General features: G+C 40.3%; 1 protein-coding gene across 1 annotated transcript in view; it reads right to left on the bottom strand.

Annotated features, from left to right (window-relative positions):
* arhgdig (Rho GDP dissociation inhibitor (GDI) gamma) overlaps positions 1-13,781 on the bottom strand; it is a 47,512-nt gene extending 33,731 nt beyond the window's left edge. The window contains exons 1-2 of the mRNA XM_048552380.2: positions 13,421-13,781; positions 3,635-3,811 (exon numbers count right to left, since the gene is read on the bottom strand). Of these exons, the coding sequence (XP_048408337.1) occupies positions 3,635-3,811; positions 13,421-13,493 (250 nt within the window). The 5' untranslated portion in view covers positions 13,494-13,781. The remainder of the gene's footprint in view (positions 1-3,634; positions 3,812-13,420) is intronic.
* Between the last annotated feature and the right edge of the window lie 5,194 nt (positions 13,782-18,975).

Raw genomic sequence — 18,975 nt, 5'->3', positions numbered from 1 at the left:
AGCTGTGAGAGAAACAGGCAGGTTTGTCAGAACCACTGAGCAAACTGACATCACGCTGTTGAGATCCTGCTGCCTCAGGCATGAGGGCCGTCTGGCTGCCTCTATCGCTGCATTGGCAGCCAGGGTCAAAATGCTGAGAGTATGATGGATATGTGCACAGACCTGCATTCCATCGCTCGAGCTATTGGTGCTCTGCACCAACAGCAAGGCAACAGGGGAATAAGGGACCAGGGCTTCACTCTGAATGCTTCTTCCTCACGAGTAGACAGGACAGTAGGCACCAAGCCATCGAAAGAACTACTCACAGCACTATCCCCACCCCCCAGACACTAGACCCGATTCTCCAGCATCTGCAGTTCCCATTATCTCTGATACAATTTTAACCTCACTGCGAAGCCTCTTCCAGGGATGCCTAAACTGAAGAAGTTACCCTCCTCCCTCCGGGCCAACCTCAGGGAATCTCTCTCCCACTGCAACTCTCTTGTAATACCTACTAACCTCATCCCACCTCCTTGGCCTGTCCGTCTTCCATGGACTGACCTAACCCCTCCCTACCTCCTCACCTATACTCTCCTCTCCACCTATCTTCTTTTCTCTCCATCTTCGGTCTGCCTCCCCCTCTCTCCCTATTTATTCCAGAACCCTCTCCCCATCCACCTCTCTGATGAAGGTTCTAGGCCCGAAACATCAGCTTTTGTGCTCCTGAGATACTGCTTGGCCTGCTGTGTTCATCCAGCTTCACACTTTGTTTTCTTGGATTCTCCAGCATCTTCAGTTCCCATGATTTCTATCTCAGTCTTCATCTGCCTTTTTCACACTCCAAGCCCCAAGCATAGCAAGGAAACATACCAGGTATAACAGTGCACTGTTTCCCCATGAAAGCTAGGGTGCTTACTGCCTACAGTCAATGACACCCTCACATGACTCCTTTCCCTCCCATGCGCTATCATCTTCCCATTTTGTATTTGCAAGAAACTGGAAGGCATGTCAGAAGTACTGTGAGCCTTTAAGGTGTGGCTGAGGGGGAAAACACTGAAACGCAACACAAGACAGGGGTGCCTGTCCCTGTGTACAATGTACTTGTAACAGTATTTCAATGAGAGGTGCCAGTGTGCTCTGAAATGTACAATGAATGACAGTAGCATATTGTAAGGCATGTGTCAGTTGCCAGCATCCACAGATGGGAGGTGTGTGTGAGGTCATTGCCTTTAGTCTGTGCTCTAAGATGCTGGAGCCAGGACTCCAAGCTGGAGGACCAGAGGACCAAGAACTGCAGTTGTTTGTTACCCACTTTCACATTCATTGTCAGGAATCCTTGGCATCATGTGGCAGCTGGAATAAACGGGAGCTTGCATATTAAAGATGTGAGCTTAGATGGCACCGAGAGTAATAATAAGTGATAATCTCATGTAATAGCACACTCACTGCTCACTATTAAGTCTCAACGTCTGGGATTTGGTTGGAAAATGTGACTTGTTGATTTTTCTCTTGAAATGCCTCTCTTGGCATCTTATATCAAACCATTAAATTTTTTGCCATAGCCCACCTTGTTCAAGATCTGGGAAAATTTTGCTCAAAGTTTCATATTGTGATCTCCAAACTGTTTAGAGGTTATTTCATACTTGGCAAGGAATTTCAAATTAATTTTAATATTTATTGTTATATAGCTCTCAGTGAGCCCCTCAACTACCCGCACTCATAACGTAGTTCTCCAAACAGTTTAAGAAGCACACTTCAATTTCCTTCACCAATTAATGATCATGTGGAATGTTTGTGACAAACAGCCAAGCCAAAGCATAGATGCAGCAAATTGTTGTACTAGTCTCATTATGACATGCAAAACCTGATCATTAGGCTGACTTTAATGTCCCCCGAGAGGCTGGGGAGGCCCGGCTGCCAAGTAATTAGGGGAACCAGAGCCTCAGCCCATTTAAGCCTGGGTGAAAGGAGGGCCATTGTGATGATACAACTACAGCTTTCATGAATGGGACACCTGAAACACACACCTTCAGAATCTGGGCAAGTGTCAAGAAAGGTTTTTTGTATTTAACAGTAATTAATATCGCTTCTTGGGATGAATTTTTCTCACTGTTCTCCAAACTGCCAACTGAAACCTTTGGGGACAGCTTTAGGATTTTCATGAATCTTCCACCAAAGTCACGGACACTGTTCAATAAAGCCCCATGTCAATTCTACCCGAAGCTTCCTGCAAGTCAGTTATAACAACTGAGGAGGTGGGAAGAACAAAAATGGAAGAGTGTATATTGCTTCTGATTTCTTTTTTATCACCATGAATCATAGCTCCTTATACCTCTCTCCCTGCTTTCTTAATCCTTCCGCAACCCTTTCACCCAAAATTGTAAAATTGATCTTGATAGTTCTTCACCACCCCCGTCCATCCCAATTCATTAGCCATGGATTTTCCTTTTACAGTAAAAAGAAAAAGCAACAAACCAACAAATTTTCAACCAAAGATTAAACCAGAGGTTTGGCAGAGACTGTGTGTGGAGAGAAGGTCAGCAGATTGGCAGGAAGAATCCCGTACATTCAACTACTTTTGATAACTCCAAATGAAATAGATCCAGCAAAAATATGGAGCTGTTACCTATTCGCCAGATTGCCTTACACCTTAGGTGTCTGATTCCCCTCAGCATCATGCAGTGAAGATTCCAGGTTTGAATCAGAACAGATTTATTTAGAATATTTTAACATCTTAGAACTTATAGGATTTCCTATACATGTGGCCTCATCCAGATCTCAGGTCTTTCTATGGAAGCGTCTTTGCATAATTAGCTGTCTTGTTTCACCCACAGGTTTAATCAAATCAAATGCAGGTATGTAGCTCAGAGAGACAATTACCAATTACAGACACCAACTGGGGCCAGAACAATAATCAAACACAGAATAATTTGTTTTTTATTCATTCAGGGGATGATGACATCACTTATTGCCCATCCCTGAGAGTTAACCACATTGCTGTGGATCTGGTGTCACATATAGGCTAGACCAGGTAAGGAGGTAGATTTTTTCCCTAAAGGGCATTAATGAACCAGATGGTTTTTTTCCTGACTACCAACAACGGATTCATGGTCTTAACTCTTAATTCGAGATTTTGTTTTTGTTTAACTCAAATTCCACTATGTGCCACAAGAAGATTTGAACCAGAGTCCTCAGAACATTATTTGGGTCTCAGGATTAACAGTTCACTGATAACGTCACTGGGCTTTACCTCCCTTAAGCTTAGTCAAACCATTGAACACCACAAGAGCAATCTTGTCTCTTTTCAAATCTTATATTTTCAGCAATTTCTGCAATTAAATCCAGGTTTCTAGTTCTATTTTTCTCTGAGTGGATGTATTATTTTAATTAGTTGATACAGTTTACTTCATGTTTCCACAGGTTAATGTGCCCATTTGTATCTTTTAACGCAGGCCTCACATTACTTTTGCTAATTGGGAGGCAACTAGACTAACATACAATTTGCATAACAGTGCATTTAGCATTTCAAGAAATGAATTAAGGATCTGGAAAGAATTCAAACTATTACTTCAAGGCTGTATACAGACAGGAAATCAAACTACCATCCCTTTGACTGTCATATAACTGACTACATAAGTATTAGGCAGATACTAACCTATGTCTAGAGGCCCACAGCCAAGAAGTGCCTGCTTGTATTTATTCAAACTCTCGTCATCATTGTCCATCTCCTGAATTTCTTTAAGTGTCTTCTGTGCTGGTGCTCTGTAGCTTGAGTCAACCAAGGCATCCTCTTCTACAGGATATAGCTCTGGATCCTTGTCTGCCATAATATCTGAGAAAATAAAGTAGACAGGCTTATTGCTAGTTAGCTTTCAGTTCAATAATTGGTTTTTATTAATTGAAGAGAAAATTCCAATTACATACAGTCAATATCATCTGTAATAAGCTTTAAAAAACATATAAATTGTGTGTGAAAGGTTGAGAATAGTTTAATCCTTATGAAGATTTTGGTTTATGCTATCTCAAGCACTTCTAGGTCAGAAACATCTAGTTCTAGAAACTTCCAGTTCTAGAAACTTCCAGTTCTCGGTCGTGCACCATTGCAGTTCAGTGGAGATCTACAAACTAAAGGAACAAAAAAAATGATATCAGGCAAATTAATTCCACTTTAACTCTGCAAAATGGCAAAACAGATCTTTTGCACAAAGGTTCAATATCTCAAATCATTGGACAGTTGTTTTAATCTCACCCTTGTGATAAGAAATGGGGTGCAGAGATAGAATTTCAAATAGCACTAAATAACCTACAGCCTCAATCATTCCCCATTACTGTCTGCAACTGGTTTAACAGCTGGGTTTTAGAGAGCATTGGCAGTGGTGTAGCAAAAGGGTGTCTATCATTAGCACCTGAATGTCAGGATCCAATCATGTATTTATGACTTTGGCATGATGGTTAACGCTTGCACTGAGTGCCAGAACCACTGGTGAAGCACAGTAGAAAATAATTAGATGCAAATGCAAACTATGTGCAAGTGTGAGACTATAGCGTATATTATAAATATAAAATTAATTGTATGAACCAATTGTCTGCTCCAACTGTTGTTCTCACCCTACAGAATCCTTGCAATCGTAGTGCTTGTGTTTCTGGATAAGCGCAGTCTATTAGATGGGATCCTATTTCACTAATTTGCCATTTCAGAATGCATTTAATACAATCCTGCAAAAGCCGGGGGACAAGTGATGCTGGCTGCATTAAGAAATTACTTAAAAAGAAAAACTGCACAAATGTTATAAAACTCATGCTTATTGACGTTAACTAACTTTGCCGACTGCTTTGATTTGATACTAAAGTGTTTAGATTTAATTTTTGAACAGCGCTAAGAGAAATATTTCTGTTTAAGTGGTTACATTAGCACATTACATTGGGAATGTGCATAGGACAGAAGATGGCTATATCCCCAGAGTCATCTTATACATGGAGGTAGACCATGGCAAGAGACTCAGCAAATGCTGAAGGATCTGACTCAAGAATGCTGTCAAAAGATGACATGAAAGTGCTCTATATCAATCACAACAAGGAGGAAAATCCAACTGAGAATTGGCGTCAATGCCAACATTATTTGTAACAGATGCTGGCCTTGCTGAGTGGCAAGGGACAACGTGATGTGTAGCACTTGTAGCAGATTTTGCCTTTCCAAAAAGGCAGCCATTGCTAAGCCATCAAACCAAGTGCAACAGGATGACTTCAATTGACTTCATCAGAGTTCTGAAACTGCGTAAAAGACACATAGGAGGAAATAATTCAGTAAAATTAACTAATCATGTCTTTTATATTATGTAATAGTTTGATGCCAAGAAATGTCAATTTATGAAACCTTGGCTTGACTACTGATGGGCTTCTCTAGGTTATTCTCTGTTGCAGTCTGGATTTTGCAGTCATCATAAGTGACTTATGACATCTGTCTACAATTTCACTGCAGATTATCTCAAAGGCAAGGGGCCACCAGGATGATTCTTGATCATGACACAGGAGGTTGAAGCACAGGCCTGGGGTCACTTTACAGTCTGTCCCATATTCAGTTGGTGATATTGGTATGTGGGAATGTGTTTGGACATTGAAGCATAACAGGGTTCCCACCATTACACAATCCAAACTGCTTGCCCAAGTTGGAAGTGCCCTTCAGGTGGTCATTTTGGCTGTCTGACACCACTCTGGCTTCTGAGGCAAAATACTGCTGTGTTCAAGCTTCATTCTGGACATGGGCATGATTTTTCCGATAGATCAGTTTCATACCCCTCTGAAGAGTTGATGGGGAACACATCCCCATTGAACATGGCTGCCCCTCAGCCATTTAACACTTTATGAGGCTCTGTATGTGAGTTTGAACGGTGAGCTGGAAGGTTAGTTTTCATCATCAGTGAGCCTCCGACGAAGTGCTGGTGTTATGTCCCGCTTTCTATTTATCTGGTTAGGCTTCCTTGGGTTGGTGATGTCATTTCCTGTTCTTTTTCTCAGGGGATGGTAGATTGGCTCCAAGTCAATGTGTTGGAGCCAATCTACCATCCCCTGAAAAAAAAAGAACAGGAAATAACATCACCAACCCAAGGAAACCTAACCAGATAAATAGAAAGCGGGACATAACACCAGCGCTTCGTCGGAGGCTCACTGATGATGTTACCTAGAATGGTGACGAAACGTCTGAAAACTAACCTTCCAGCTCAGTGAGCAAACTCACATCCAGAACCTCAACCTGAGCTACAAATCTTCTCAAAACTCACTTTATGAGGCGCTCATTGCCTCAGCACTCCCGCACCCCCCGACTTTATGGGGAGAGCATTGTCCCAGCTTGGTAGTCCCAATCTGAGAGTTACAAGCTGTGGCCTATGCTGGGACACAGAAAGAGCAAGTTATGCATGCTGAATGCTTAAGTAGGTCTGCCATATTGGCAGGGCCTGGGGTACCAGGCCCCAGTGAGGTGGGGTGAAGGAAGTGGGACACCAGATTCAAGAGATCAGAGGAGGATGAAAGGGGAGGTTTGACCTTGTAGGATACACCTCTGATGGGCAGAGGATACCTGAAGCTGGCTCACTCTCCTGCCCAACACCAGACTGCACAGTGAAAGCTGGCAGGCTACCCACCAAAAGCAGGCCTCCCCCTAACATGGGTCATATAGAGATAGAGGGCAAGATCAGACAGTTAAATGATAATGAGTTGGGCACTTAAGTGCTTCAATGTGTACAAGGGCAGATTTGCTGCCCAACATAACCACAGCTATACAGGAGTAGTAGGAACTGCAGATGCTGGAGAATCTGAGGTAACAAGGTGTACAGCTGGATGAACACAGTTGGCCAAGCAGCATCATAGGAGCAGGAAAGCTTGATGTTTCAGACCTAGACCCTAGCTTTCCTGATCCTATGATGCTGTTGGGCCTGCTGTGTTCATCCAGCTCTACACCTTGTTATCACAGCTATACAGGAGACTGGTTAGGGCAAACAAATAACATAAGGGCCAGACATTGCATTTAACGAGCTCCTGAGCCTTCAAACTCATGGGCAGGGCTTTGTAACATTTTGGCTACAAGCCCATAATTCAGGCTATCACTTTCGTGCAGTGACGCAAGAATAGAGCATTGGTAAAGGTTATGAAAGGTTATAAGGTTCTGTGTCCTTTCACAGGTACACCCAAGAGGTCCTTCAGCATGAATGGAAGAAGACCATAAACTTTGCCACGCTTTTGGGTCAGCAATTATCTCTCAACCAATGCCAACAGCCCATGATATGGCCATTTATTCACTATAGTTTGTGGACATTAGGCATCATCTTTGGTACAATACAAGGTGACTATTCTTTAGAGATACTTCATTGTCTGCAAAGCATTAAATTCTGAGGTCATGAAATATGTTCTGTTATTTTCTTTAAATTAATTTCTTACATCACATTTTCTCCAAAAAAAAACTAGCCTGCACTTTCCATGTTTGGTTTGCTGCTCACTCAACATCGTAATTACTTACTATTTCCAAGTCGGACTATCAGGAGTAATTTGCTGCAATTGTGTTGATTCCATTTCATTAAATCAGACTCTGGGTGCAGTTTATGCTAATATTGGTCTGATTTCTGAATGGAGGCCCTACAATTGATCCTGTGGCCTACATTAGTCTTGATGTCTTGATGGCTCAGCAAGACATTAAAAGCAGGAAATATAAAAAGTAGGCCAAGCATCATAATACATTAAAGTGACAGATCATGTAGAAGTATTTTCAGTCATGTTCCTGGGGATATTTGACAAATTATTTTGTTTGCAAATACAATCTGGTGCCAAGTTGCAGAGAAATACATTTGTGTGCGACGTGAATAGCAAAAAGGACAGGACTTTCCTCTGTGGATGCAACCCAGAGTTAAATTATAAAATGAACCCATGTTATGCTTCTTTAGAGATTATGGCTAAGTTTCATCCCAGCCTCATTAAAATACACCTGCATTTAAAGTTGCTGTTTAATCACCAAAGGAATCAAGGATTGTGTAGAAATGCCATGAAAGTAAGGATTATCAGCTCAGCTACCATCTCATTGAATGGTAGAGTATACTTGATGTGCTGAATGGTCTACTTCTGCTCCTATATCTTATGGTTTTAAGTCTTAACAGTAATAATCAAAGGCTAGCAAGGTACAACTTCCTCTAAGTATTCACATTAGGCACAGCATACTTAGGACCTGGTCAGCAGGGAGGCTTTTCACTTTTTAAAATGCACCATACTAAGGCCTTTGATAGGCATTAAATGAAACAAAAAAGATATCATTCAGGATAAAGAAAAAAAAGCAAATTCTTTTGCAGCAAAACACCATTAAAAAGCTGTCTTCCCTCTGTGCCTGAAACTCTGGTCACATAAGAGACCTTCCAAATAAGCCTAATTTGACGATATTTGCTTATGTCTGTTGAGGTGTGGCCAGCTATGTGGGCAGAAACTTGTTCAATAGATCATTAGATGAATCAATGCAAAATGTCAAGGTGATTCGGGTACAATCTGGTTCATTGCATTACTCACTAAGAACCAACATTCAAAGATTCAAACTTTGAAGACTGAAGAATGCAATTAAATACAAATGATTGCAGATAAAATACACGTTGGGGAAACAAAACTTGAGAAATAGCTCTTTGCTGCCCTGATTTACAAAGTGTAAAATGGACTATTTCTTGTTTTGGGCTACACCCCATTGATATCACATTTGACACTAATAATATTGGAGAAATGGGGTCGAACTCCCAAGAAAGTACTCGGAAAGATGTTGGAGAAAACTAATTTTAATCAATGGTGTGAAAGTTATATATCTCATTAATGGACAGAAATAAAAGAGCTATTTAAATAAAACACTAGTAGTCTGTCTCTATGTATTCCTCTTACATTAAGTATATGCTTCAGATTTTGAAGTGTTACTTTCAGCTTTACATCATTAACAACTTAACATTCCTATAACATCAATGTATCCATTGCAAGGTTTCAGCGATGCATTGCCATGCAATCAACACTTCTGCTAATGGTCCTTTTGATTTGGAGAATACCGTTTTCTAGTTGAGTAAATTTATACATCTTAAACAGAGTATGCCTAACTTAGAAAACAATAATATTCTCACACAGCGTAAACAAAAAGTTCATTTTGAGTCAGTGATGCACTGTTAGGGACAGAATAGTTTTTGCCGACCATGAATTTGTTATTTGCAATATTTTGGGTCATAGATGATCAAATCTTTCTATTGTATTTAAATAACATGTTACTAGTGGCTCTTTTTTGAAAGTTATTTTGCCTCCTCTGAAATCTCTGTCACTGACAATAGAGAAAGCCTAGACAGTTGCCTGTTAATTTATATTTCACAAAAGAGAAAACCAGATGTGCTTTCATTCCCTTGACAGACCGGATACTTCAACCATCACCCATGGGAGTCAGAATTTGCTATTATCTCATGTTTGTAAACCAGGGTTGAATTTCTTTGTGCTCCCTTCCCTGAAAGATGGATATTGAGGTGGGTATGGGGGTGAAGGGGGTCTGAAAATGACATCATCAGACAGTGTGTCAATTTTCATTTGCCAGGGCAAGGTAGGGAGGGGTGGAGTCCGTATCCTCCTCCACACTGAGGCCAATTAAACTTTTTTGCGGGGAGATGGAATATTTTAAAGGAGTCCAGGTTTAAGCACCTGTCAAATTCAGGATAGCTGCGGGGGCAGGGATAGACAAATGGGGAAACAGTCAATGCTACCCTACGGCATCACCCAATCCATAATAAAGGTAGTGGAGCAAAGGACAATTGTTCTACAGACTCTGGAGCAGCCCTTACAGATTGGAGGGTGGCAAATGTAAACCCACTATTACAGTGGAGGGAGAAAACATACAGGTCAGTTAGTCTAACATCAGTAGTAGAAACTGCTACAGTCTGTTATGAAAGATGTATTAACAGAAAATTTGCAAAAGATTAATGGGATTGGGGAACATCAGTGAGGGTTTATGAAAAAGAAATCATACTTCATAAATCTACTGGAGTTTTTGGGGATGTAACTGGTAGAATAGATAAGCAAGTAGTAGGGGATATGGTGCATTTGGATTTTCAGAAAGCTTTTAATAAGTCTTTTATAAGACCATAAGACCATAAGACATAGGAGTGGAAGTAAGGCCATTCGGCCCATCGAGTCCACTCCACCATTTAAATCATGGCTGATGGGCATTTCAACTCCACTTCCCTGCACTCTCCCCATAGCCCTTGATTCCTTGTGAGATCAAGAATTTATTGATCTCTGCCTTGAAGGCATCTAACGTCTCGGCCTCCACTGCACTCTGTGGCAATGAATTCCACAGGCCCACCACTCTCTGGCTTTAATTAGATTAGAGGGCAAAATTAAAGCTTATGAGAAATATATTGTGATAGTCGAGAATTGGTTAACAGGCAGAAAACAGAGATTGTGAATAAATGGATATTTTTCTGAATGGTAGCCAATGACTAGTGTGATGCTGCAAGGATCAGTGCTTGAATGTTCATGATTTTTAAATGAGCTGGATAGGGAAACAAAACACAACATTTCCAAGTTTGCTGAAGACACAAGGCTTGGAATGGTGGGGGGTGGTGCTGGGGGTTGTAAGGAGGATGCAAAGTCCTTCAAGGTGATTTAGACGAGTTAAGTGAGTGGGCATACACGTGGCAGAGGCAGTACAATGTGAATAATTGTGAAGTTATACACTTCAGTGGGAAAAATCAGAAGGTTGTATTTTATTCAAGAGTGTTATTTAAATGGTGATATGTTGGGAAATATAGATATACTAAGGGATCTGGATGCTCTTGTACACTGGGCAATGAAAATGGACAGCTATGTGTAGAGAACAATTAGGAAGGCAAATGATACATCAGTCTTCATTGCAAGAGGTTTTGAGTTCAGAAGTAGAGATGTCTCACTGCAATTATGTAGAATCTTGGTAAGACCACACCTAGAAAATTTCATGGAATTTTCAGTCTTCCTAAGAAAGGATGTACTTGTCATAGAGAGGGTACAGCAGAGGTTCACTGGGTTAATACAAAGGTTGGCAGGGCTGTTCTATGAGGAGACATTGGTACAACTGGGCCAAGTTTTTTTATTTACTCTCCTCAGTCTCACCTGATTGTAAAAAGTCTGAGAGTCTGATGGGAGTCTTTTGCTTTACAAGGCCCTCATTTCATCCTCAAAACTTCAAAACCATTCAAGAAACTGTAGGGTCTGTCACAAACAGGACAGAGATAATTACAATTGTTAAAATTATAATAATTTAAATTGGGATCCACACTCTGATGTTAAGAAAACACTTCTTACATACTAATCATAGCTGGTGAAGGGAACATATAAATTCTGTCCATAATGGGGACCTTGCTGTATGCAATTTGACTGTGGTTTTTCCTACATTATAATGTCATTACACTTCACCAAAGATTAATTCACAGCTGTGATGTCCTTTGGGACATCTGGTGGTTTTGAAAGGTACTACACAAATGCAAACATTTTCTTCTGTCAAATCAACTTATGCACTGCAAAATTCTAAAATTCTAGGAGTTATAAGGAGGGTCATTAAATTGCTTTTTGAGTGTTCCCTTCCTTCCCTGCGTCTCTGCAGGAGATAATCCCAGTGATGGCATTTCCAATTATCTGTTTTTTTGTAAAAGCATCACATATTCCGGGAAATAAGTTGTTGTTGTCAAAACACTGGGTTGATAAAATACTGAAAAGTATAATGCTCCCCCAGAGTTTAAAACAGATTTCATTTCAACTACGGTTTGAGAAGCAGAGTAAAGCAGTTACAATAAATATCTGAATCAAGTGTGAAACAAAATGTGAGAGGGCAGGATTCAGAACCCACATGGATCATTAGTTCAACACTGTCATTCTGCAGGCAGCTGACCAAGGGCCCATGTAGATCTCTGATCGGCATTTTAAATCCACCTGTAAGTAGCCAAAACATTCAGATAATACAAGCATTGCGAGAAGCTTTACCCATGCGGATAAGCATGTATGAGCAGAGACATCTTTCACCAGATGTATTACTGAGATTTCAGCCATCCAGGATAAACAGAGTGTTACCATGTTTAAATCTTAACTGCAGATTCTGATTTGAAACAATCGAAGTGAATAGTGCCTCAGAATCAACAGCAGAAAATGTGGTATCACTTTTAGGGCAACTGGATTCTAGACACTGAACAGTTAGAAAACAAAATGTTGCAGGATTCACATCCCAGGAATAATAATAACTGGGGAGTTAACGTCCAGATTAATTTTCCTATTGAATCCTCTAAATGATGGGCTGAATAATCTTCTTTTGCACTGTAATAATTCTGTGTTCCTGTGACTTAACCCTCAATATCCCAACCCATGAAATTGAAGCACAACCATTGTCATGCACTGAATGCCTGTAACTACACGTGATAGCCCTGCCTCAAACTGCACCATATGTTAATCAGAATAGACACTTTTGGAGGGTCATGCAGCTCTAATGTTGTGCCTAGAAGGTCTTTCTGCTTTATTTCCTTTGGTAGCTTACAACAAACATCAACACCTTTAAATATAAATCTATATTACTAATGAAAAAAAAACAGCACACTGTTTTCATTTAACAGTTTCAGTTCAAGAAATACTTCTTATTGTTAAACTACTTCATCACAACTGCATCATGATGGAATTTTATTTTCCAGAGACTTCACATGCCCCACGTAATGTGAGTGCAATCACCAATCATCATGGTCCAGTTGGAGAAAGCCATGATGTAAGAATTTTCGGTATTCAAGGCTATCATTAGGTTTCAAAACATATCTTTTTTGTATTAAGTGAATCTGATAGTTTAAACAAGGTTCCAAATGGATCAGAGTTCAAACTGCTGAGAAAAAAAGGACCTACATAATATTCAGTAGTTTTGTTTTCACCGATACGCACAAGAGTTGGGAATATCGAGCTTCACTAAAATAAATGGAATTGGGATTAAGCATAATTCTCAAACCACCATCACAGTAGCCCATCACACGGCGGTAGCTGGTCACCAGATATATTTCTTGAGCCTTATTCAATACATTAAGAAGTATCATCTCAAATGCTGGATGTATTGCTGAGAAACAGAAAGTTATTTCTCCTCTGCAAGATGCATATGGGTGTGGTTTACCAATGTTAATTTACACTTACATACATAGCACATTACATCACTAAGTAACATTGGTACAATGCAACTTTACACCAAGAGCTAAATTAATAAGCGATTTGATCAGAAATGTGGGAAAATTTGGAATATTTTAACAGAGATATTGAGGAGAATCTGCTCAGTCAGCAGTGAAGAGTGCAGGTTTTGCTCTTACAGGAAATCCACGGTATAGCTCTTCAAACAAAGGATGGGCTTCTGGTTTTGAAATTTTAACAGCACAGAACAGTAATTTAAAAACTCTTGTCTCACCTTTGTAGCATACTGTCAGCCACATAAGTTCCAGGAGCTGGCTGCCAAACTCACATACATCCAAACCCAGCATGGTAATCTGTCTGCAAGCAGTGTGGATGCTGTCTCACTCAAAAACAGGCACAATTTAAAAAAAACAAAGCAAAATAATTTTTTTACACCGCACCCATAAAGTATATGAAGAGAAAAATATTTTAAAAGAAAAGTAATCCTGTATATGAGAAATTTCACATGCCACACATTGACTGCAATGGAACTGTAATGTAAAAATCCTATTCGTCTGCAGACGCTATTGATTTGCTAGCTGCCCTAATGCTATGCTGCTCTCAACTCCCATCAGTCATTATCTCGCAGATGTCTATGATCTCATCTCCCTCCCACCACATGCAGCACACACTTGAATACAAACACAATGCTTCCCCGTGTAGAGAGAATATGTAATGCTCCTAATTCACCGACTGGTGTTTGTAATCCTGAGGTTTGTACAGCCCCACTACGCTACCTGGGAGAAAACAATAATATATCTTCTCCAGCAGTGTTAAAGGAGCAATGCAATAGTCCTCTCCCCACAGAAAAATTGAGAAATCTCATGTGTTTAATCTATGTTCCCCCATTTCCTGAACTCTGCCTCATATTTTAATCTTTCACACAATAAGTAAGTGTAAAATTGCGATTAGGTTGATATAATGAAACTAAGAATAACTTGCCCTTGTTTATGCCAAAATCAACCCTTACGGATTTACTGAGACCATTGTTTTCATTTTCTCATTACCTCCCCTCCCCCATTATAATGCATCACCTGGTCACAACTGCATATGATTAAAAATAGTAATACATACACTTTTTAAAACCACATTAAATTTTCATGCACCAAAATACTATTGTAAGCATTTTGCTGCGAGACATATTAAAGGCCCTCCAAACATGACAAATCTGCTACAAGTGAAATGATATTTCAAAGTATATTCTGCATAATTTATAGGCCCAACCATAAACAAGGATGCAGAACATTTTAAATTAGCTTCTCCCAGCTAGCGGACATCACATTATGTGCATGTCAATGATGATTTCTTTACATTACAATTACAGTACCGGCAGCTTTTTTGTGGACTACTTCAGCAACGTGACTTAAGCAGTTACACACTAGACTGGGCTCAACAAGGTTGAAAATTGCATGATTATAGCTATCAATCATTCAAGCTCACTTGCTTCAGTTTGGTTTCTAATCAGAGCTGTTTCAAGCCACTTGATGAAGTAGGATGTGAGGGCTGGGATTTCCATCTCACAGGACGGAAAAAGTGACATCATCCTGCTCCTAGTGTATTTCTTCTTGCTAATCAGAGGCAGACTACTGGCAGTTTTGGAGCAGTTTCTTTGCAGTTGGCCCTCCCAACTGAAAAGGATCTGTGAAAATGAAGGATTCACATGTTTTATTGTGAGCTACACACATTTCATTTCTCAGAACCGACCAGACTCATACATGTCTCCTTTCATCCAGCAATACAACAGGTTCCCTCTCAGGCCTTGACATTACCTTCATCTGCTAACATCCCTGCCTCCCCACTATGGGCAGGAAAGTGTCAGTGAGTAGGACTAGAGATTTAGGGGCTGAATTTTCACACTTGAGGCAAGTAGTGGGAGTTGGTTATTCCCTGGGTCAGCGTGCCCCACTTCAGGCAAGGTGGGACTTTCATCGTTGGGGAGTAACTGCTGGCTGCAATTAGGCCAGTCGATGTTGGAGATACGATCAAAGCCAGATCTTTAATAGGATAAACTACGTGGAATTCATCACAATATCAATAAAAACAGAAAAGCCTTCCAGCCCTCATCCCAAAGCCCTTAGCCCCTACACTCTCCCCAAAACTCATCCATCCCACAGCATGCTCTCCTCACAATCTGTACGGTCTGTCATGGCTCCCATGTAAAATTTATGTCCTCCAAGCAACACCCATGATCCCTTATACTCTCACATCACGCTATGCCCCTTCACTCACCCTACCTATGGTGTCCCATGACCCCAAATAGTCAGCCTTGCTCTTCCACTCACTTCTCATAACCCTTAGGTGTCTATGCCAGGCTGTGACATTTATATGTCTATTCATCCATTATACACTTTATAGAATGAAACAACCCTATATTGACAGTTAAATCCATAAAAAATTAATAAACCATTGATAACTTTCTATTATGTGTTAAAATCAATTCCCTCTTAATACAGGACAATAAAAGTGTTGATCATCCAGACCCTTTGACGTTTCAACAGCTGAAATGGCAAAGCACTTGAAACCACTAAAGCTTTTAAAAACAAATGTTGTAAAATTATTCGCAAAGATCAGACAGTCAGAGTTATCTATCAAGCAGGGACTCAGGTTTTTCAAGAGAATAGTGATGTCTGATCTCTCACCAAAGCCTCATTATATATTGGCTAAGAGCCCAAATAACTATTATTCTCTTGAAATGGGGAAAATCACTTCATTAACATATCTAATTTGTACTGGCACACTGCGATCAGGAGGCTGATTTAAAAATCACAGCTCTTACAAAAGCTTCTTTCAGGGGTTAGGAATCTCAGCAGTGGAAGGGATTGAGGAGCAGCAGCTCCACAGGACAGGCCTGATCTTGAAAGAAATGCTCCATAAAACTCTCAGGTTTTTGGCTAACTTCTGTGAAACAAGATTGGCTTTGACAAAAACCTCAAATTTCCCACTTCTGATGGCCAGCTTCTCTCATCTTCCCCTCTATATCATGGCCTCCCTCCTCCTTCTTCATTGCAGCCTTCTCACTCCCAAACGCCATTTTCCAACAGCTCCCAAATACATAAATCGTCTTTTCTGGGTATCATCCTCAAGTCTCCGAGTTATGGCCTCATGCCATTAATTTTCCATCCCTTATATCTGACAAGCTATCAATTTGGATGACTGATCAGCGAGAAATGGGACAAAAATACAATGAGGCCACAGCATTAAGTTTAATTGGAAATCTACATTCTAAGTCTTGGGAGTTTCTTCAGCATTTCTGGCTTTGTCCATACATTTCCTGCATCCTGTGAATGTCTGATCCTCCATGTATTGCATTGCTTTCTCTCTTTCCTCTGACCCCAATCCCCAACTTCCAGTCTCCTCTTCAATCAACAATGAATCTCCTAACAATTGAAGCATAGACCCTTCCACTGAAATTTTTCAATCATCTTCCCCTCCCAGCCCACTTCAAGCTCACTTCATCAATGAGATTTGTCTCCTGCTCCCTTCCTGGATTTCCTGTCTATTCAACTTTGGTTCACACAACCTCCCTTCCTGATTACCATGGTAATAACATTTACCATGCCAGCTAATATTTATTTTCTGCCCAGTGTTTCACCATGATATGTGTCATGCTTGAGCTTAAAACAGGTCTACTTGTTAACATCTATATAAATACTCACATTCAAATCACACTACAAACTATAATCAATATTGTAAATGGTCACATCATTTTACATCAAGCTCACTATAATGTTAGCACAAAAGTATTCACAATTATTGAGTTGAATGTTAGCAGAAAGGTTCATCACACTGTATTTTCTGAAGGAATGCAGATGCTTTATTGACAGTGAATTAATGAATTTGGCAACTGTAGCTATTGGAACATATATGTTATACATATATATATATAAAATATATCCCCAAAGTGCCATGTTGGGATTTGAACCTAGGTCCCTGGAATGTTATCCAGACCTCTAGTTTAACAGTCCAGCGATAATGCCACTAGGCCATTGTCTCCCTTTGGCTTTTAGCAAAACAGTATGGTAAAAAAACCTCAAAGGTTATTGGGTGAAATTTAACCTTGCTGCAAACCATTTTTCAGTGCAAAATAGATATCAAACCTTCCAGCATTTGGCTCCATGTCAGTGTCAAGTTTTCTAATTCTAAAGCTTACCCATCATATGAAGCAGAAATAGTCAGGACCAAGCTGTAGAATCAACAGTAATGTCCAGTTGCTAGTAGGCCTATGAGTCTTTTTGGGTTGTTTTGAGTATTAAAACTTCTCAAAGTATCTATGAACCTTCAGGATCATTTTTACCAGAGTGTATTGCTGGATCTGCTACTGGGGATATAAAATAAACCACAGCAGCACCAGAAAGGAATAGAAGTGGAGATGCTGCAAGAAAGGGTTAAGAAAGGGAGGCCCACACAATGTGCACATTCAGGAACTGGAATTTGTTGTTGAGTCTGAGTTGGTTTACTATGTGAGATGTATTTCCTTCATAATGGCTGTGTTCCTTATTGTAGGATCATCTGGAGTCTGTACCAGGTTTGTAAACAATTAAGGTGACAATATAGTCCTTAATCCCAGAACAGAGGCTCTTGGTTTGTAGAGGTGACTTAAGCATCTTGGCTGTCCGGAAGTGTCTTTGAATAAGGGTCCATTCAAAGTCGTTTTCTGACCCTATGCCCTGGAAAGTGATCAGTTCTAAGACATATACCTGGTGTAGAAAAACAGGAAGATCAGGGTAACAGCAAACCCATTAGATGTAAGGCAGAAAAATCATCAAGCAGAGATTTACTTGTATCATCCTTCCCCTTTCAAGTGAATCAAAATTGCTGTCCTCAAGGTCCTTACATTCTCACACATAAATGCATTCAGATCTCCTCCTTTTTCGCTTCTCTCATGACATACCACCATTACCAACATCACGTTCTTAACTGCCCTTGAGAAGATAATGTTAAGCTGCTTTCTCAAACTGCTGCAATTTATCTTGACTAGGGATCAGTGCCTTTGGATAGGGGTGTCCAGGATTTTGACCCACTAACAGTGTAGGAAGGGTGAAACATTTCCATGTCAGGGTAAGACTGCATTGAGAACAAAGGGAAAGGGAAGGAATACAGAAGGACAGCAGGAATTGTCATTCAACTTTGCTAGTTGTCAGGGGCCTGATCTGACCCTCATTTGCAATGCCTAATGTCACTTGCTCTATTTGGGAAAGGACATGGAAGTATGATGTCTGTTTTCATGTGTATGCCTCTACTGCCTTGTATGCCGCACCTTCCAGTATCTACTCCTACAAGAAAACAAGGATTGCTTTAGTGTTTTGAGGATTTGCATGTCAGGGTAGAGATGTGCGAGAGGTGCGATAAAGTAAATACAGTAATCATGAAGACGTTAGCAAGTACAGAACGTGGCAGGACCAATAAAAGGAGGTGGAGTGAAACATGTTACAGCACTGGAGGAGAGTGAAGGCAAAGTGGAGAGAATATTTTGCAAGTACTGGGGCTTAAGGTGGCAGGACCGAGCAGAGTTACACAACAAGGAGTTGGGAGTCTTATGTTAGCACTATGGCCAGGTCAGCAAGCTTCTTCCTTCACTACAACCAATCCTGGCACTGATTTTGTCTGTTATTTTTGCTCTGCCTCTAAACTGGAGACTCTTTAACCTTCACTGGACAAGCACATTCCCTGTTTTTTGTAATACATTTAATGCCTACTACTTTGATTTTTCAAAGTTTGTTTTGGTTTATTTTTCAAAGGAACACTCAATATTATAAGACAGAACAAAGTCTTACAAAGATATAAAATCTT

Source organism: Stegostoma tigrinum, chromosome 23, assembly GCF_030684315.1.
Source record: "Stegostoma tigrinum isolate sSteTig4 chromosome 23, sSteTig4.hap1, whole genome shotgun sequence".
Lineage (NCBI taxonomy): Eukaryota > Metazoa > Chordata > Chondrichthyes > Orectolobiformes > Stegostomatidae > Stegostoma > Stegostoma tigrinum.
The sequence above is the reverse complement of the archived record's forward strand: the minus strand, read 5'-3'. Positions and strand labels throughout refer to the sequence as shown.